The sequence below is a fragment of the Orycteropus afer genome, unplaced genomic scaffold (assembly GCF_000298275.1).
Source record: "Orycteropus afer afer isolate SDZICR_OR568_19922 unplaced genomic scaffold, OryAfe1.0 scaffold00396, whole genome shotgun sequence".
Taxonomy (NCBI): Eukaryota; Metazoa; Chordata; class Mammalia; order Tubulidentata; family Orycteropodidae; genus Orycteropus; species Orycteropus afer.
In genome coordinates, this window is record NW_006921983.1 from 2,828,849 (window position 1) to 2,851,755 (window position 22,907).

Below are 22,907 nucleotides of genomic sequence, written 5' to 3' on the forward strand. Positions count from 1 at the left end.
TGGCCACTCAGAACACAGTCATCTGATCCCATCATGGGAACAACCACACAGAACTGGGGTCCAGCCAAGCTGACACACAGCTCCAACTATCACAAGTACCCTTTATAATAATCACCCAAAAGATGAACTACTTAGGAATAAATTTAACCACAAGTACAAAAGACCTACACAAAGAAAACTACAAAACAGAATGACAAGAAACCAAAAGGCAGATACATAAATAGAAGAATATACCATGAATATACTCTTGGATAGAAATATTTAACATTGTCAAAATGTCAATACTACCCAAAGTGATCTACAGACATAATGTAATCCTGATCCAGACTCCAGCATCATTCTTTAAAGAGCTGGAAAAACTAATGACCAACTACTTCATATGGAAAGGAAAAAGACTGTGGATAAGCAAAACATTACTAAAGAAAAGAACTAGGAAGCTTCACACTCCCAGATTTCAGAACCTATTTTATAGCCACAGTAGTCAATACAGCCTGGTATTGGTATAATGACAGACACATAGACCAATGGAATAGAATTGAGAACCCAAGAGTAAATCCATCCACCTATGGATAGATTATCTTTGATATAAGGCCCAGAACCTATTAAATGGGAAAGAGATATCTTTTTAATAAATGGTACTGGTAAAACTGGATAGCCATCTGCAAAAGAAAAGAAACAGGGTCCATATCTCTCACCATATACAAAACCTAATTCAAGATGGATCAAAGACCTAAATGGAAAACTTAAAACTATAAAGATTATCAAAGAAAAACGAGGGGCAAACTTAGGGGCCCTAATATGTAACATACACTAACAAACATATCTAAAAATGCACAAACAGCAAAAGACAAGCTACATGACTGAGATCTCTTCAAACTTAAACATCTATGTGCAACAAGGAGCTCTGGTGATGGAGTGCCTAAGGCATTTGACTGCTAACCAGGTTAGCGGTTCAAACTCCACAGAAGGAAGACTGGGCAATCTACTTCTGTAAAGATTTACCACCTCAGAAACCCAAAGGGTCACTATGATGAATTAACTCTATAGCAGTGAGGTTTTTGTTTTGTTTTGTTTTATGTACAAAAACAGAGTGAAAAAGAAAACCTACAAAATGAGAAAAAAATTGGAAATGACATTGGAAAGGTCTAATCTCTAAAATTTACAGAAATCTCAACACATAAAAATAATAATAATTCAATTAAAAAATGAGGAGAGGAAAAGAAGAAACATTTCATCAAAGAAGACATTCTATAAGCCAACAAACACATGAAGAAATGCTTGCTACCATTAGCCATTGTTGTTGTCGTTATGTGCCATCGAGTCGGACCCGACCCCTCCTTGAGTTTCTGAGGCAGTATCACTACGGAAGTAGATTGCCCCATCTTCCTTCCGAGCCATTAGCCATTAGGGAGATGCAAACCAAAATAACAATGAGATATTATCTCACCCTAGCATTAATAGCAAAGTTCAAAAAAGAAAACAAGTGTTTGTGAGGGTGTGGAGAGATTGGAACTCTCATACATTGCTGATGGGTCTGTGAAATGGTACAACCAGTGTGAAAATGACATGGCAATTCCTTAAAAAGTTGGAAATAAATATACAATATGATCCAGCAATCCCACTACTAGGTATCTATTCTAGAAAAACAAGAGCTGTGACACAAACAGATACATGCATACCCGTGTTCATCATAGCATTATTCACAATAACCAAAAGATGGAAACAACCTAAGTGCCCATCAACAGATGAATAGATACACATAATGGAGTACTATGCAATAAATAACAATAAATCTGTGAAATATCTCATAACATTAATGAAACTACTCATGCTGAGTGAAATTAAGAAATCACAAAAGGACAAATATGGCATGAGATCACTACGGTAGAAAGTCCAGAAAAGGTTTACAGACAGAAAGAAACATCTTTAAAGGTTACCAGGGGTGGGAGGTTGATCCACACATTTGACTGCATGGATCATAACAAATTATAGATAACATTGAGAAGAACAGGAATTCTAGAACACTTAATTGTGCTCATGTGGAACCTGTACATAGACTGAGAGGCAGTCATTTGAACAGAACAAGTGGATACTGAATGGCTTAAAAACAGAACAGGTATGTGTCAGGGCTATATCCTTTCACCATACTCAGTCAATCCATATGCTGAGCAAATAATCCAATAAGCTGGACTATATGAAGAATATGGCATCAGCATTGGAGGAAGACTCACTAACAACCTGTGATGTGTAGATGACACAACCTTGCTTGCTGAATGTGAAGAAGACTTGAAGAACTTACTGATGAAGATCAAAGACTATACAGCCTTCTATGGATTACACCTCAAAAGAAGGAAAACAAAAATTCTTACAACTGGACCTTTAAAATAAGCATCACAAAAAACACAGAAAATATCAAAGTTGTCAAGGATTTCATTTTACTCGGATCCATAACCAACGTCCATGGAAGCAGCAGTCAAAAATCAAAAGACATATTTTATTCGGTAAATCTGCTGCAAAAGACCTCTTTAAAGTGTTAAAAAGCAAAGAAGACATTCTGAAGACTAAGTTGCACCTGACCCAAGCCACGGCATTTTCAATAACATTATCTGTATATGAAAGCTGAAAAATGAGTAAGGAAGATAAGGTGCAACTACTGGTCTCTCCCCATCTGGCACAAAGAAGAGTGAAGAAAATCAAAGATGTAAGGAAGCAATTAGTCTAAATGACTAATGGCCTTTGTGAGCCCCAGACTCAACAACCTTGACACCAGAACTAGATGGTGCCTGGCTACCACTGCTGACTGTTCTGAAAGGGATCACAACAGAAGTCCTGGATAGAGTAGGAGAAAAACTGTAGGAAAAACTCAGAATCATAAAAAGGACCAGGCTTACTGGTCTGATTGAGACCAGTGGAACCCCTGAGACTATGGCCCTTAGATACCCTTGAGGCCTGGAACTGTACTAGCCACTGTGGCTCAACTTTCAGCCAAATGATAGGCCGGCCTCTAAGGTGAACAGTAACACCAGGAAGGCACACATTCATTAAAACAATTACCATATGAGATCAAAAGAGTAGCATTTGACAAGGGATAAATCTAAGAAGGCAGGAAAGGATAAGAAAGAAGAGATATGGTAAACATAGGGAGGAGAAAGCAGGAAGAGTGCTGTTACATTGTGGGGATTGAAATCAATGTCATAAAACAAAATGTGTATGAATTGTTGAATAGAAAACTAATTTGCTTTATAAATTCACCCAAATCACCACAAAAAGTTTAAAAATAAAAAAAGGAAAATTAAATAGAATAGTACATGCCATTTTAAATGGAACCTAGTAAAATATTTGTGTATTATGAATCTTAAATTATATTTTCTATACCAAGTTTTAATAATATATTTATATAAACCATTTTTAACTTACTTAAAAATATTTCTTAACTTGCAGGTTTCCCAACAATAAACAAGACTAAAAACTTACTGCTGTCAAGTCGAACCCTCCTTGGGTTTTCAAGGCAGTATCACTATGGAAGTAGATTGTCCAACTTCCTTCCAAGGAGTGGCTAGCAGGCTTGAACCGCCAGCCTTCTGATTAGCAGTCAAATGCCTTAGGCACCATGCTACCAGAGCTCCTTTCCCAACATTGCAAACAGTAAATATTTGAACTACAAACTCTTGGACAGTATAGCCCTGTTAATGAATTCTCAGGGATAAGACTAAGGCTGAAAGAGTCTTCCTATATTAGTTGGTAGAGAGGTATCTGGGGCTCTGTGAGTGTGGGTCTGTGAACATTTTAAAGTTGTAAAAGTTTTATGTTTTTAAGTTTTGCTTTTTTGCAGAGAGTATAACCTTTAAGTGATTCCAAGTCCAAGTTGCAACTCCTAGGCTCTGTGAAGGAGCTCTGGTAGCATAGTGCCTAAGGCACTTGACTGTTTACCAGAAGGCTGGCGGTTCAAACCCACCAGCCACTCCTCGGAAGGAAGGTTGGGCAATCCTACTTCCATAGTGATACTGCCTTGGAAACCCAAGGAGGGGTCACTATGAGTCAGGGTCAACTCTACGGCAAACAACAACAACAAGGCTCTGTGAGGCTAAGGGCTGACTTTTTAAAGGTAAAAGTTCCTGTGTTACCTTGTAACGACTTCCCTGCCTTGCCCATAGCTATCACTTATTTACTATTCAAGGCTTTTGGGTTTTTGTTTCTATTTGGTTTTGGTCCTTAGAGATTTTCCTGGTTTCCTGAGAATTTAGATAAGCATTTAATAAAAGGATGCTTGCTATACAGGTAAATATTTTACACGATCCTATTTAACAATAACATGTGCTATTTAATTCCTTTTAATTATATGAGAAAACTCATGAGCTGACAACAAAATTTATATAATCAGGCCAACAAAACCTGACATATTAAAATACATAGACTAAAATTTCTGTATTCATTACAACTTACAATAATTTTTAAAGTTTTAAATTTTGAACTTTAAAAAAACTGATTTATCTATAATTTTTCTATTTTCAAATGTCAAAATAAGCATGATTTTTTGGAAATTTTTTTGGCAGTTTTTTGCAAATATTTCCCAACAATTAACATTCCAGTCCCCATAGTGTCTACATGTAATAAATTTCTAAAAAGCCAAATTGGTTATTACTACTTTATTTTCTCTGGTTAGCATTAGTTTGAGGTTCTAGAACCTTCTTAGGAGCTCTGGTGGCATGATGCCTAAGGTATTTGACCACTAACCAGAAGGCTGGCGGTTCAAACCACCAGCCACTCCTCAGGAGGAAGATTGGGCAATCTACTTCCATAGAGATACCACCTCAGAAACCCAAGGAGGGGTCGCTATGAGTCGGATCTGACTCGACAGTAGTGAATTTGGTTTTTGGTTTTGGAGAACCTTCTTGATATACTCTGTAAACACATGATACAGATCTGGTGAAGATCAATTTGGGAGGATCTACAGAATTACTATACATATCATCATTATCATTATTATGCTCCTCATTACCTTGTATTTAAGCATTAGTGTCCCTTGTTTATGGTATTTAACCAACTACCCACTATGTGTAGTAATTAAACAATATATGACTAAAAATTTTTTAAAATATGAAGCATTCCATGCTCAAAACCAGTATTGTGGCTTGGGGTGTTCAGCTGAGTAATAAATTAATACAGGAATCATAAGCATGTTCACCTGATCTCTACCGATACCTAACATGCTCACCAAATACACATTCACAGGCTCTCAACATGTGTTACTTTAAAGGAAAGAAAAAAACTGTTTGTATTGATTTTTAAAAATTAGAAATAGTAAGAGGAATCTACATAGAACTGAACTGCAGGAATCCTTGTGTAAATTCTAAGAGGTCTGAGAACCATTTGGCTGGTAAATACATATATAGGGAGAAAGGATTCTGTGTTCTAGTATCAGCTCTGCCACTTATTATTTATTCCAAAGTTTTGTAAGAAAACTGAGGCTTTGAGACATTATCCATAAACAACGTGCAATAAAACTTGCCTTGATAAGTTTTATTTACAGATATTTACAGAGATCATATGAAATAAAATAACAAAAATTATTCAAACGCAATAAAACACTACCTATACATGAGTCTAATAATAATTAGGATGCAGTTAAAAAAAAGGATGATAGTGTCTATTCTAAGTAAGAAAAGTTTGGATTTGGGCATATATTAGGTTAAGGTTAACAATATTAACATCATCCTAAAAGTTAACTTTAATTTTTCACTAATTTATTTAACAATAAAAAAGCCACCAGTTATTATCACAGCTTAAGCAACCTCCAGACCATAAGGCATGCTAAAACAACAATAACAAAAAGCAAAATCAGTTGCCATCAAGTTGATTCCAACTCATGGAGATCGTATGTGTTAAAAAAGGAACAGACCATCAATTGCTCACATGCAAGTACAAGTTGAAGCAGAAGAAAATTAGAATAAGTCCACAATAGCCAAAATGCAACCTTAATTATATCACACTTGAATTTAGAGACCATCTGATGAGATTTGACACACTGAACACCAATGACTACAGCCCAAACAAGTTACAGGGTGACATCAAAAATATCATACATGAAAAAGCATAAGCTCACTAAAAAGACAGCAAAGGAAGAAAAGACCAAAATGGATGTCAAAAGAGACTATGAAAATTTCTCTTGAATGGATAGTAGTTATAACAAATGGAAGAAAAGATGAAGTAAAAGAGTGGAACAGAAGATTTCAAAGGGTGGCTCAAGAAAATAAGCATTGCAATGAAATGTGCAAAGACTTGGAATTAGAGAACCAAAAGGGAAGAACATGCTCAGTATTTCTCAAGTTGAGAGAACTGAAGGAAAAAATATTGCCTCAAGTTGCAATACAGAGGATTCTACAGGCAAAATATTGAACAATACAGGAAGTATCAAAAGAAGATGGAAGGAATTCAGAGAGTCACTATACCAAAAAGAATTGGTTGACAGCTATTTCAAGATGTAGCATATGATCAAGAACCAATGGTACTGAAGGAGGAAGTCCAAGCTGCACTGAAGGAATTGACGAAAAACAAGGCTGAAGCAACTGACATAATACTATTGCAATGTTTTAACAAATGGATGCAGCACTAAAGGTGCTTATTTATTTATGCCAAAAAATTTCAAAGACAACCATCTGGCCAACTCATTAAAAGAGAACCACATTTGTGCCCATTCCAAAGAAAGGTGATCCAAAAGAAGTTTGATATCATCGAACAATATCATTAATATCACACGCAAGTAAACTTTTGCTGAAGATAATTCAAAAATGGTTGCAGCAATATATTGAGAGGAACTGCCAGAAATGGAAGCTGGATTCAGAAGAGGATGTGGAACAAGGAATATCATTGCTGATGTCAGATGGATCTCGGCTGAAAGCAGAGAATACCAGTAAGATGATTACCTATGTTTTATTTACTATGCAAAACCACTTGATTGTGTGGATCATAAAAAATTATAGATAACACTGCTAGGAATGGGGAATTCCAGAACACTTAATTGAGCTCATGAGGAACGTGTACAAAGATCAAGAGGCTGTCATTTGAACAGTACAAGGGGATAATGAATGGTTTAAAATCAAGAAGGGTGTGTGCCAGGGTTTTATCCTTTCACCATACTTATTCAATCTGTATACTGAACAAATAATCCAAGAAGCTGGACTATATGAAGAATATACATCAGGACTGGAAGAAGACTCATTAACAACCTGTGATATGCAGATGATACAAACTTGCTTGCTGAAAGGAAAGAGGATTTGAAGCACTTACTGATGAAGATCAAATACTATAGCCTTCAGTAAGGATTACACCTCAACATAAAGAAAACAAAAATCCTCACAACCAATAAACAACATCATGATAAATGGAGAAAAGATTAAAGTTGTCAAAGAATTCATTTTATTTGGATCCACAATAAACACCCATAGATCCAGCAGTCAAGAAATGAGATGTCATATCGCACTGGGAAAATCTGCTGCAAAAGACCTCTTTAAAGTGTTAAAGAGCAAATATGTCACTTTGAAAACTAAGGTGCACCCAACCCCAGCCATAATATTTTCAATCACCTCTTATGCATGTGAAAGCTGGGCAGTGAATAAGGAAGACTGAAAAAGAATTGATGCCTTTGAATTATAGTGTTGGTGAAGAATACTGAAAATTCCAAAGACTGCCAAAGAATGAACAAATCCATCCCAGAAGAACTACAGCTGGAATGCTCCTTAGAAGCAAGAGTAGTCAGAGTTCATCTCATCTATTTTGGTCATGTTGTCAGAAGGGACCATTCCCTGGAGAAGGTTATCATGCTTGGTAAAGTGGAGGGTCTGTGAGGAAGAGGAAAACCCTTCAGGAGATGGACTGAAACAGTAGTTCCAACAATGGGCTCAAGTATAGCAAGGATTATGAGGATGGTGCAGGATCGGGCAGTGTTTCATTCTGTGCTACATAAGGTCACTATGAGTCAGAGCCAACTCGACAGCACCTAACAACTACAAAAATATACAATCGACCCTCAAGGGGTATGACCAGGAAGAGTACAGTCTTCTAGGAAGAGGAAAATGGTAAGATCTACACAGAAGTCAAAGTTCAGCCAAGCAGGCTGGGGTGTAGTTTGAGTTTCAATACAGCTAGGTAAGCAGAGCAACTAGTCCCACAGAAAGGACAAATAGTAGAAATTCTGGGCAACAGTCTGTCTAGTAGCTCATTCCAGACACACTAAATCCTCAAACTAAATGCATAGTAGATCTAAGTCTAATGAACTAGATGAAGAACTGTGATACAGGCTATAAACAAAATTAAGGATGGTGGAAATTCTATATATACTCACTTCATTTACGAAGAACTTCATTATAATGTAATCTAAAGGTTCTGAATGAACAGCCTAATTGTACCAAAATAATTTAAGGTCTCAATGTCTTCTTTTGTAAAGAAGTTCTAAAAATATCACATTCTGAAAGACAAAAGTGCAGGAATTCATGACCACCCTGGCTCTAGGAAAATATTTTCATATCCTCTTTGTGACAAGATCAATGGAGCCTAAGATAGTATTTCTCTTTCATGCTTCATTTTCCCTTCACAAGAACTCTGTATGTAGTATGCTAAGTATATATGCTTGAGAATATCAAGGTAAATATGAGAAAAAAGACATTTCAACAAACAACCATAATGAAAGTGCAATCACTACTGTGGGAGGAGGATGAAGGTAACAATTAAAGAAGGAGCACTGGAGAGACAGTAAGTCATCACCCTACAGTAGCACTTAAGAATACTATTTCATCAGGCAGGAAAGTGAGGGGAAGGGCTTTCCTAACAGAGAGAACAATACATACAAAGACATGGAGTTGAGAAAGAGCACAGTATATTCTGGGTAAAGGTGAGTTCAGTATAGATAGAGCATCAGGTAACTAGGTGAGCCTAGAAAAAAATGTGGCTTAAAATAACAGATGGGGGACTTCCAGTAAGATGGTACAATAGGCAGACAAGCTACACAGACCCTCTTCAACAAAGAAAAGAGAAACCAATTGACAGAGGAACAGAAGATAATCCTGGAGCCCTGAGCTTGAAAGGAAGTATACAGAAATGGATTAGGCACCAACTAGTGGAAAAACCTAAATGTGAGTACAGAGATGGACGGAGCTGCAGACTATCAGCTACTCTGACGGCACCAAGAGCCTGAATATTTCCAAGAGGTGTTGGGACCTGAGAATTGACCTAAAGATCAGCCCTGATCCCCAAGGGCTACAGGGATGACTACATTAGTGGCCGATGCCTAGGAAGGTAAACAGCAAGGAGGAAGACAACCTGAGCTGTGGACTTTCGGCTGTCTGAAGTGTGCAGCCATTTTGAATGTTTGCAAGAGGTGGCTATTTTGGATGTTTAAAGTGACAGTATTCTCATTTGGATTCCAGGAACCTAAGAATAGGCTCCATTTGCCAAGGACAGCAGGGACATACAGGAAGCTAAAAATGGGAAAAGAGAAAGATGGTGAGTGTATAAGTGCTGCCAACCAGTGAACAGAAGAGCCCAGTACCCTACTTGCATAGATAACATCCAAAGAAAACAACAATTGTGGGCAAGTCAGTCCAACATACAATCACCAATTAAATATAAACACAAAACAACACAATGGCTCAGAGACAACAGAGCATCACAGTCCACATAAAGAAGGAAGATAAACCAGGAGAAACAAGGGACCAGGATACAGACCCAGAGCACATTCCTGAGGAAGAAGCAGCATTGGAACTCCCTGATAAGGAATTCAAAAGAATTATATTTAGGTACCTTCAATAGACTGAGAGACAGATCAAGGAAAACACTGACAAAATTGAGGAAAACACAGACAAAACCCTAGAACAATTTCCAAAGACAATACAAGAACAAAATGACAAAATAAATGAAAAATTAGAAATTACACAAAATCTACAGATAGAAATCCAGAAGATTTAATACTAAATTTTCAGAAATAGACAACCCATTGAAAGGGTAAAGGAGTAGAACTGAATCAACAGAAGACAGAATTAGTGAGATTGAAGACAAATACCTCAATACTTCTTTGGAAAGGGGTCAATCAGAAAACAGATCAAAACAAAATGAAGAAAGCCTAAGGTTCATGTGGGATACCATCAAAAGGAATAACTTACGTGTCATTGGAATTCCAGAACAGGAAGAGACAAATAAAACCACAGAGAAAATTGTCCAAAGATTTGTTGGAAGAGAATTGTTCTGGTATGATGAAAGATGAGAATATATCCATTCAAAAAGTCCAACGAACCCCAAACAGGATAGACCCCAAAAGAAAATCACCAAGACATATCATCATCAAACTCACCAAAATCAAAGACAAAGACAGAATGCTGAAAGAAGCATGGGAAAAACAAAAAGTTACCTACAAGGGGCAACCAATAAGACTAAGCTCAGATTTCTAAGTAGAAACCATGCAGGTGAGAAGACAATAGCATGAATATATATAAAACTCTGAAAGAGAAAAATTTCCAACCAAGAATTATATACCTAGTAAAACTGTTCCTCAAATATGATGGTGAAATTAGGACATTTCCAGATATGCAGAAATTAAGAATTTGTTAAAACCACAGCGATCTTACAATAGATGCTAAAAGGAGTCCTTTGGACAGAGAACCAACAACAGAAAACAAGAACTGACCATTAACACACATGATGATGTAACCTGGAAACCAACCCTGTTATGGAGGTATCCAAAATAAATAAGCCTACAATATTATAAACAGAGAACCAGAGACATCAATTGATAAATGAGGGCAACCACAAAACAAAAAGAGGGAAAAAACTGTGTAGTTACAGAACTTCTAAATGGTAGGGAAGTCAAGACAACTGCAAGATAGAACAGACTGTTCTAAACTCAGGAAGAAAGTTATAAATCACAGGGTAGCCTCAAAGAAAAATGATAAACCCTTATATCAAAATAAAAAAAAGGACAAACACAAATATTTAGCAAACATAAAAACAACAGCAACGAAGGAAGTCATAATACAATTCATAAACAAAACGAGCTCAGCACAGAAAATTATATGGAACAAAGAAATCAGCAACACCACAAAAAAGCACATAACAAAATGACAGCAACAAATTCATACTTGTCGATAATTACACTTCTGCATAACATGGATGAACTTGGATGACATTATGCTGAGTAAAACAAGTCAATCACAGAAAGATAAATAAAGTATTAATTCATTATTGTAAAAAGTCAAGGAAAGGTTTATATATGGAAGGAAATTTTCTTTGTTGGTTACCAGGGGTGGGAGCAGTGAGAACACTGCAAACAAACAAACAAAAAAAATGCATTGACCCAATGTACATTTGTGTATTTCACTGTACATAAATTAGATTTCAATAAAATGTATTAACAAAGTAAAACAGATGGGAGAAAAGGCTGTTCATGTCCTTTGCCCATTTTCTTATTGGGTTGTTTGTCTTTCTATTACTAAGTTATAGGAGTTCTTCATATATTCTGCATATTTAACCCTTATCAGACAAACGGCTATCAAAAAATTTCTCCCAATCTGTAGGTTCTCTCTTCATTTTGTTGATACAGTTCTCTGATGAACAAAAGTTTTGAAATTTCCTGTTCAATTTATCTATTTTGTCCTTTGTTGCTCATGCTTTTAGTGTCACATCTAAAAATCCATAGTCAAAAGCTAGATCTTAAAGAATTACCTCTGTGTTTTCTTCTAAGAGTTTTATGGTTTTAGTTCTTACATCTAGGTCCTTAATCCAGTTTAAGTTAATTTTCACATATGGTGTGAGGCATAAAAATAGCCAAAATGCACATGAGAAGATGCTCAATGCAATTTAGTCATCGAGAAAATGCAAATCAAAACCATAATGAGATATCATTTCACCCCAGCTAAAAAAACAGAAAACAAATGTTGGAGAGGATGAGGTGAAACTGGAATCTATATCTATTGTTAATGGAATTGTAAAATGGTGTAGCCAGTATGGAAAACAATATAACCCAGCAATTCCATTGCATATCCAAAAGAATAGAAAGCAGGAACACAGATACTTGTACACGAATGCTCATTGCAGCATTATTCACAATAGCCAATGGGTGGAAACAACCCAAATGTCCATTAACAGATGAATGGATAAACAAAATGTGGTATATACATGCAATGGAATATTACTCAGCCATGAAGAGAAATGAAGTCCTGATACATCCTATACAATATATATGAACCTTGAAAACATTAAGCTGAGTGAAGTTAGTCAATTACAAAAGGACAAATATCGTATAGTCTCACTTATACAAAATATCTAGAATTGACAAATATATGTTGTTGTTGTTATGTGCCCTTGAGTTGGACCCGACTCATAGCGACCCCTCCTTGGGTTTCTGAGGTGGATCACTACGGAAGTAGATTGCCCAACCTTCCTTCTGAGGAATGGCTGGTGGGTTTGAATCACCAGCCTTCTGGTTAGCAGTCAAGTGTCTTAGGCACTACACTACCAGAGCTCCTTGACAAATATATACAGACTAAAATTTATTAGTGGATACCAGGAATAGGAGAGGGGTAGAAAAGGGGAATCACTGCCTAGAGGGCACAGAGTTTGTGTTAAGGAAACAGATAGTGGTGATGATTGCACAGCATGGGAAACTTAGTTAATGTCACTTAGTTGTACATGTAAAATGTTGAAATGGAAAATGTTTTGTTAGATATATTTATAGCACAATTTAAAAAAAAAAAGACTTAAGCCAAATTATCAGAGAGCTATATATGCAATGCTATGGATTTTAGACTTTATTTTGTTGTCAGTGAGAAGTCATCAAAAGATTTTATGGAGGTGAGTTACATAAAAAGATGTATCTTTAAGACAATAGTAACTGCAAAGCAGTATGGAGGTTACTCAGCATAAGAATAAGGCTGAAAAGAGAAAAAAACAGACAGTGGTTGAAATAATATAAGACGAGATAATCTTACTCAGAATACTGAATCAAAGTATTTTTAAAATTATCTAATACAATAAATTCTTACCACAACATATAGTATTTCATTAAATCTTTTCTAAAAAGTTAAATCAGAAATAGAACTTCATTAATTCATACATTTTAGAAAATAAATAAATCATTAAAAGAACAGACAAGTCTTCCTGATAAAAAAAAAAGTTTAAAAAAACGTAAAGCACTTTATAAATCTGTCTTAAAAATCCACTATTCATAAAATTATTAATACTCTTTAATGTGTAAAAAGAAGTATTAGCTATTAAATAATCACAACTAAAATATGAACAAATACTAATATTTAAATCTAGCATTACAGTACAACTTAAATTTTCTTCTTTCTCTCTGTTCCAAGAAAGATGATAGAAATGTTTCCCATAATACTGATCATTTCAGTACATTTAATTGATTGTTATTTTTTCTAGTTTCTGCCTGTAAATTTTATTTTTAATCATTAACGGAAGATAACTTTTTTTTTAAACATTTCAGCTGCTTTAAAGTTTGATTACTTCAGAGCAATAAGAACTTGCCTTTCTAAATGAAAATGTCTTTTCCTTAACTTAAATGTGCAAAGCAAAAAAACTTTTAACAGCATCATTGTTAAATTTTAAAGAAAAGTGGATATATCTCAACCCAAAATACTGCCTAATGTCAAAACTATCAAACAACCCTACTGCCTTTGATGTGTCTGACTATACTACTTTTATTTCTGGTGTATTAATGGACCAAACAAATGTATTGTTAAGTAATATACCAAGTTTCAGCCCTGTGTTGGCAAACATTTCATAGAGATTGGAGCATTAGCATTGTGACATGCTGAATAAATGACGCTACAGACAAATAAATGCCAAATAAATATAAAATTTTAACAATCCAAACTCTTTGGTGAGCTGTTGTCCGCAGACTGGTGGGTATCATAATTACATAAGAAGTCTTCTAGGCAGCCTTAAGTCTGACTTTTAATTTTACTTTCAAATAAAGTTCATTCCAACAAAGGGAGAGTAGTTTTTAATTCTCACCAAAAAATTTTTGGAAAAGACTCCAGTTGACAATAATTATTTCTATAATTTAAACATTGAAAATAAGTGATTAAGGAAGTGCTGCCTAGTATTCATGAATATTGAAGTATTAGGGCCAGTTTAATTAAAAGTATAATTACTTTAAAATATGAACCTGGTGACTTTTTATTTCCTCCTTACCAAAACTTTTTCTCATTTAACAAAGAGCCCTATATGATTCTTACATTATTAGTTAGTAATTTAATTATCATATAAAATAAAGTTTGAAGTTTAGTTACCTTTTAAACATAATATATATACTTTGAACCTATATTGTTGTAGGATAAAATAGAACCTATTTAAAAAAATAATAATAATAAAAGCTATGCTAACATCAATATAACTTTTTATATCTTTCTTTTATATACAAAATGTAATCCTATACAAATTTTCCTAATGTATCATTATCAAATTTCATACAGTTGATACATTTGAACACCTAAAACAAGTGCACGTCTAATGTGTAGGATTGGGTACTTTACAAATAGATAAAGTGAGATAATTAAGTATTTCAGCAACCCTACAAGGTAAGTATTGTTAGCCCCATTTTACAGATGTGGACATTGAGAAATTTGTACAAAGTTACAGAGTTAGCAAGATACTGGATTTAAATCCAGGTCTTTTGAATGCCAAAGGTCATGTTTTTGTCACTATACTATTATGCAAATAAAGAGACAATCTAGCTTTACATGTAGAATTCCTTTTTTTTAATTAAAAAAATAAGACAGAATGATGAAACTACTATAGTAATATTCCATTTCAAATTATCACACCATCAAAAGTACACAGGAGTTGAGAGATAATGTACTTTTAAAAAGCAACTGCAGTTTAACAATAGGTACTATAATTCAAGTTATAATTTAGTTCCCTCCATAGTGCACTTATATTAGAATAGTGATAAAATTAATGTGATTTCATGAGCTAAATTATTTTTAATTCAAAATCTTGATAAACTCAATCATTATTTTAATGGAATAAATGAATCTATCTGTTTCTCTGAGATCCTATACGCCAAGCTTCAATGTTTGAAATGGTCACTTGATATTGTTACAGTAGAATAACAATTCCAAAGGAACCTACCCCAAGTGTAACAACACTGCCAGAATAGGATGTTTTGAAAATAATCATTCTCATCCATGCTATTTCTGAGAAGAAAAAAAAAAAAGAAAACAGTGCTCCTTTTAGGCAGAGGGTGGGGGGATTCTATTAATAAATTACTGAATGATTTTTTTCTTCAAGGTGTTGGGAAAATCAAATTAACACATAACAATAGTTAGTGAGATATGACTCCATTTTCTGTAATAAACACCAAGATCAAAACATGACCCAAGTTAAATTTCCTTGAAAGGGTCCCAGCAGGAGTTTTCCTTTTTGTATGTGATTTCCTCTCACCCACAAAAACCATGCCAAATATGCGCATGTGCCACTAACACTAAGCAGCACTTCCTTAATCACTCATTTCCAACAATTTATGGATGATCAGTGGCAAAAACGAGCAAAAATAATGAAAGAATGCAATGAAAGCTCACTGAGACAAAGAGGCTTGGACTTCCTACTCATTTCTGTGTCTCTTTAAGATGGAGGCCTGATACAAATTAGCCACTGGGGGAAAAAAGTCATCTGGTCATAAAATACAGTACAAGGTCACTTTTATGTAAGTTTGCCAAAAGGGACATAAACCAGGACAATTTCAAACTGTGACACAGGATAGAAACATATTAAAAAAATCTTTGTTCCTCCTCTATTGTGCTGTCATGTTGCTCAGCTTTATAGACATTTCAAGCACCAACATAGAACTCTTCGCTTCCACCTGGTCAGTCTAATTAATTAAGAAAGGAAGTTACCTCAAATTTTGTACTTTTTGCTTTTATTATTAAGCACTTCGTTTGAAGTTATAGGAGTTAACCTCTTAATCCTACAGACCCGTGTGTTATGTTCTGAACATTTTGGGATGTCTGGATAGTTTGGATAATTGGTCAGGATGTTGCTGTCGCTTATGTTAAATTTTATGCCATGACTTCAAATCAAAGATAGGTGAGTAGAATCTAAATTGACTCCTAGAAAAATCTTTGGTGTATCAATTAATCTGTCATTAAATTTATGTAACAATCATATGGTAATATTTTTTTCACTTTAAGTTGTTGGATCTTTTCCTCATAACATTTTAATTCAAAGTCAGATGCTTAAATAAAATATGAACCTTCAGAGTTCATAATGAAATGGGAAAACATTTTCTCACACCATTCCAGATAACCTAGAGATCTTTTCCAAGACACCATGGGAAGAGAAAATTGTGCAAGTGGTTTGAGGAATGATATGAATAGCAACTTTGTCAATAAATGTTTGCCTAATCCTAAATCCCAAGTACTCTGGTATACAATTGATAATGATCAGTATCAGAAAACATGTAGAAAATATGTTTATAACAAAATAACAGTTATAACCAGCAGATCAACCTTTTCATCAGAGTTAGAAAATTAAGATGTAAACATCGGGCCAGGTTCAAACACACCTGAACATGTACAGAGCTCAAGAGAATACATAAAGGTAACAGTGAAATAAGGGAAATTTGATAAACATTTAATGCTAAAATAAGTCAGAGTTCCAAGATGAAAGTAACTTTCTTACTAAATATATTTATTTTATTAAAGCCATATATATTCTCTTACTTTAAAATTATAAAGAAAGGTAATAGTGAGGAGATGGTCCTAATAAAATAGAAACATGCACCATAGTAGGGAGAGAGAAAAAAAGGCTATTTAAGGCCCTTAAAAGACATAGTCAACCCCCTAGGCCTAAAATGTCCTGTTTGAATTAACATAGTGGTTTAATTAAAAACTAAGTAGAAAATTCTGCTTAATTTGATTTTCAATTCAAGCTCTGCATCCGCCCATGGCTAGTGGCCAATTTCCGCATCTCAGCACAATATGCAAGGAGCTGTTTTAAAATCGATTGCCCAGGGGAATCAATTGGGAGTATGGTGGGGCCATATGCCATTTAGGGAATACACCAGACTTAGACATAGTAAAACAGTACAATGAGGGTGGTCAAAGGAAAAGACAGAAACTTAATTATATTTCAAGTTTGTCATTACTCAGATTATTGTGCTTAATCTACCAATTATAAGTCTTTTCTAACTTCTCTTCAGTATCACCTAAGAAACTAGACATGTCAAACTTAACCAATGAGCAAACAGCTTTAAAGAATATACACGAATATATATATATATTTGTTAGCCAACTATGTTAAACACTTTAACGATTATGCAGTCATAACATTAACTTCAATGAAGCAGGCAAAGTTAAAAATTCTAATATAACCTGTAGTACTATACAAAGAACTATGTATCTCAATTATTTAGAATCGGCATAAGAAAATACCAAATGATCCTGTGTCAGCTAAAGACATAACATGAAAGGCTCAAACCTTTACATAATTAGATTTAACTATATAATGCTAATAACCATTTTAACTTCCATGTAATTTTAAAAGTGAAAAATATGAATGTTCTAAAATAACATGCCATGCTTATCTAAATTCCAAAGCTTTCTAAATGTTTCTAATAGGGTCTAAAATGCACTTTATCTTCAAGCAGGTTTGTTTCAAAGTATACTATATTTAATGCAAAATTGATTTAGTCTGCTTGCTCTCTCCCTTTCTCTGTCACTCTCTCTCTCTCTCTCTCTCTCACTGCCGTCAAGTCATTTCGACTCATAGTGACCCCTCCAACCCCTCCTTGGGTTGCCGAGGTAGTATCACTAGAGGTAGATTGCCCAATCTTCCTTCCGAGGAGTGGCTGGTGGTTTCAAACTGCCAGCCTTCTGGTTAGCAGTCAAGTGCCTTAGGCACTACACCACTAGAGCTCCTCAAAATGAGAAAAATTGTGATTCTAAAATTGCCTGAGATAATAATATGTGAATAATTAAGAGCGGAATATACTGTATTCAGTTGCTTCCTGATGATGTCATGTAACATAGATGTTTTCTAGACTACTTATTAATCAAATACATTTACGGACTAATTAGGACAACAATAGCTAACATTTACTGAGCAAAGTCCTAGACTATGTGCTCTACATAATAATCCATCTAATTTAATCTTCAAAATAACATAATAAGGTTAATATCATTATTATACCTATTAGAAAGAAAAACTGAAGTTTAGGTGGATTAAGTAACTTGTCCAAGGTTCCCAGGCAACTTGACTCTAAATCAAACTTTCTCACCTTTGTATCTTCAATCTCTCTTCTACTGGATTCTTCCCCTCAGCATATCAATATAGTCAGAATCCACTACTTTAAAATGATTCTACCTGTTCTACCTTCAAGCTGCAACCCCATTTCTCTTCTTTCTTTAAAAGCATTAAAGGTCAAATTCTTTAATTTGGTTTCTACAACTTGCATTCATTCCCCTATCCAACTTCCAATTCAGATAAATGGAACCCATCCTGGACTCCTACTTTATTGCCCTTTTTTAATAATCCTTTCCTCTGTTGGAATTAACTGGATCGGTAATGCTCTACATTCATTCAGTATTTGGCAGTCCCACTTGAGATCATGAAATTCTGTTGGTGACCTTTGAGGGATTTTGAGAAGACAAACATGATCAAAGATGTGCTTCAAAACAAAACCAAACTCACTGCTATCAAGTCAATTCCAACCCATAGCGAGCCCCATTGGGTTTCCAAGGCAGTAAATCTTTACGGAAGTAGATTGCCCCATCTTCCTTCTGCAGAGCAGCTGGTAGGTTTGAACTGCCAACTATTGGTCAGCAGTCAAATGCCTTAGACACTACGCCACTAGAACTCCTTAGAGAAGAATATTCTTTTAATAGTGTATGGAGACTAAAAACAAAAAAAACCAGACTCACTGCCGTCAAGTCAGTCCGACTCATAGCGACTCCTCCTTGGGTTTCTGAGGTGGTATCTCTATGCAAGTAGACTGTCTAATCTTCCTTCCGAGAAGTGGCTGGTGGGTTTGAACCACCAGCCTTCTGGTTAGCAGTCAAATGCCTTAGGCACTACGCCACCAGAGCTCCCATACAGAGACTAGAAGTAAAACATTTAGAAGGAACAACTGCTGTACACTATAGGTACTAAGTATCTTCAATAACTCTCTTGGATCCCTCAAGCTGAATTCTCTCTTTTGACCTATGTCTATGAGGGGAAGCATGAGAAAAGTGATATAAATCATTGGGTTTTTCTTTTTTTTTTTTAAATTCTAGAAAGGGCTGCTAATCCTGCTGTAATAGATTTAGCCAAGTCCTTTTCCTCGTTTAGCTCACAAGAAGGAAGAAAACTAATTTGGAAGTAAGAGGTTTGTCTATACAGCACACTGTTTTTTTTTTTTTTTAATAATAATCTATTTAGTTAATAACTATATTTTTACAAACATTAGAAACTAGGTAGATAATAGATGTATGTAACACTAGAATAAAAGTTAACCAGTTTTTTATTAGTAAGATTACATAATGAGGTGGAAGTGAGAGAGCTATGTGTATTTAAAGCAAACATCAATGTGTAATTGATACGTCAAAACTCTGTCTAATAGAACTTAGATGCATATTGATTCACTATAGTGATAGCTCTATGAAAGAGTGTTTCACATGGTGTGGTATATGTACTCCTTTCTCTAGTGACATGTGGTGAAACTGAAAAAGGTCTCCCAGTTTGCCCACTTCTAACCTATCTACATTCACCTAAGATCAATACAGTATATCTTGGGAGTTTGAACACAAAATGGGAGCATGTTTGAATTTATAAGATGTTACTACCCTGAAAATATTGGATATAAAATCATTTTTGCATCAAGATATACTTTAAGATTTTTAGAATTTCATGTGATACTTTAAACTAAATGAGATATCCTAAGACAGGAATAACAGCTATTATGTCAGACTCATCTTTTCCACAAAACAATACACCACTAGGTTTGTGCATACTTAAAAAAATCTAAAAGAAAACTTCCTCCCTGTGGATCTGTAAAATAACACAATATACAAACTATGAATATTATGATTAACATTATTAATACTAACAACGTATTGTTAATATTCTGTATTATTATTAAACTTTTAATATTCTTTTCAAATGGTTGTTTAAGCCTACTTTTCTAGTTCAATATGAATATTCACATCTTCATTTAACAAATTTAATTCCAAAACACAATTCGCTTACCTTTTTCAGGCCAGCAAAACCTTCTGATTCCAGAAAGAAAAAGGCAAAGGGCATCAACACAAATAAACAAAGATTGGAAAAGAGAGACGCAAGATTCCACAAACCTATACCAGAAGATAATTTAAAAAAACAAAGAAGAAAAAAAAAAAAAAACAGGTTAGAAATATTGACAGGCTTTTTCAAACAAAATTACTAAATTGTGATTGTTATCAAAGAACACTTTTGTAATAATAAAAATAACATGAACTTGAAGGGCGAAGCCTAATAAATGCCCTAAACTTAGAAATCAGAAAATAATTACATATTTATTTAAAACATTCTTAATTTTGTAACTTTCACCTACTGGGAAAAGACAACATAAAAACTAGTATTATTCCTCATGCCTTAACATAAATTCACTAAAGAAATTACATATGCAGAGATTCAAAGACATAACCTCTTTAGATATAAAAAAAAACCTGAATATTTAAATTAGAGCCACTAGCATTTATTGAGCACTTAATAAATGCCAGATACTCTGGCAAGCATTTTACATGCATAATCCCATTTAATTTAAGCCTCATAAAACCCTAAAAATAACAATTAGTATTTATTGAGCCCTTATGTGCCAAGCACTATTCCAAGTGATTTACAGATATTATAGGTAATTCATTTACTCTGCACAGCAAACCTATGAGGTAGGTAACATTATTGTCCCAAGATGACAGAGGCATAGGGAAGTTATATAATTTGCCAAGGTTGCATAGCCAGCAAGTGGAAGAGCTGAATGCAATTCCTGGGATTTTTAAAAACCATGACTTTACAAACGTTTTCGTAAGCAATTCCAAGTGAGGAGGAAAAAGCAGGATAAGCAGGCAAGCTTGTATAACCTTTTCCCTTTTTTGGCACATTCTGAGCTCTTTTATAAAACCAAAATAAATGGCCACTAAAATGATAGTAAGAATAGATTTAGACAGAGTATTTTAATTATGTCACTGGGATGGTATGTGATCCAAATTCTCATACCTTTTATCAGATAAAAACTAATCACACTGTCATTAGGACTCCTTACAGGGCTATTGTTGTTGTTGTTGTTATATGCTGTCGAGTTCACCGACTCAGCAACTCCTCCTTGGGTTTCTGAGGCAGTATCACTATGGAAGTAGATTGCCCAACGTTCCTTCCGAGCAGTGGCCAGTGTGTTAGAACCACCAGCCTTCTAGTTAGCAGTCAAGTGCCTTAGGCACTACGCTACCAGAGCTATTAGCCCCTATATATTATGTTTTAGCACTATACTTTCTTGTGGTGTTGGCAAAGAATATTAAAGGTACCACGGACTTCTAGAAGAACAAACAAATCTATCCTGGAAGAAGTATAGTTCTTTAGAAGTGAGAATGGCCAGACTTAGTCTCTCATACTTTGGTCATGTTGTAAGAAGGAAATCATGCTGGTTAAAGTGGAGTATCAGTGAAAAGGGGGAAGACCCTCAATGAGATGGGCTCAAGCATGGCAGTGATTGTGAGGGCAGTGTTTTGTTCTGTTGTATGAGTCACAATGAGTCAGGACCTACTCAATGGCAGCTAACAACAAAAACAACAACTATATTCTCCGAGTCCTTTCAAGTTTTCCTTTCATCTCTTTCTGCAGGTGCATCAGCTCTTGTTTATTTTTCCTATGAGTTTGCATGTGTCCAGCAACAATCTCTCTCCTCCTCCAATGTCATTTTCTATACTGCAATTTCAAATAGGCTATAAGTAAAGGTACCATGAATCCCTGGGTGGAGCAAACAATTAAACGCTTGGCGGCTAATCAAAAGGTTGGAGGTTTACATCTACCTAAAAGTGCCTCAAAAAACAGGCATGGCAACCTTCTTCCAAAAAAATAGTCTTTGAAAATGCTATGGAGCACAAAGATCTACACTGACATACATGGGGTTGTCCTGAGTTGGGGCCAACTCAGTGGGCACCTAACAACAATAAATGTGTCATATACACAACTTCATAAAAACTGTATTTAAATTAAAAATAAGTGGGTCTAAATCAAAGCTATGCCCTTCAGGAAAGTTCATAAACTTTAGTGCACGGTCTTTAACCTCTAAACTGCTTGACAAGATTTTACCTTTATTTTTTTTACTCATACATTTGTATTGCTAGTACAGTATTCATTAATGGTACAAGTTAGTAAGAAATAAGAACTTTAATTAGTGGATCTTACATCTATGGTGTATGTACTAAGGAGGCAGAGGTAATTGGAAGCAGTTGATATAATGTCTTTAATCTTTAAATATGCAGAAGTGAAGCGACGTTCTTATGTAAATTTTTAAACAAATTTGACATAGTAATAGCTAGTGAGCTTTTAAGGAGCTCTGGTGGCATAGTGGGTAAGGCACTTGACTGCTAACAGGAAGTTTTTAGGTTATCTGCTGTGTTAGGGCCTAGATTAAATACATAAATTAAAGATAAAACTCAGTAAAAATATGTGAGAAAGTCTTAAAGATAAGGATGTTTTTTCATTATTTTTTATATTAATTATAATTTTTTTCTCCCTAGCAGTCATTTTTTTAGTTTCTTAACTAATACAAACTTAGTATTTTGTTCTGATTTTATTCTCAATGTCTTTATTTTTTATTTTTTTGCATTTTATTGTGCTTTAGACGAAAATTTGCATAGCAAGTTAGTTTTCCAATATGACATTGACTGTAA

At 34.8% G+C, this 22,907-nt stretch overlaps 1 protein-coding gene across 1 annotated transcript in view; it reads right to left on the reverse strand.

Annotated features, from left to right (window-relative positions):
* LMBR1 (limb development membrane protein 1) overlaps nt 1-22,907 on the reverse strand; it is a 318,251-nt gene that overhangs the window by 149,783 nt on the left and 145,561 nt on the right. Inside the window, exon 5 of the mRNA XM_007953475.2 lies at nt 20,227-20,330. Coding sequence (XP_007951666.1) covers nt 20,227-20,330 — 104 coding nt within the window. The remainder of the gene's footprint in view (nt 1-20,226; nt 20,331-22,907) is intronic.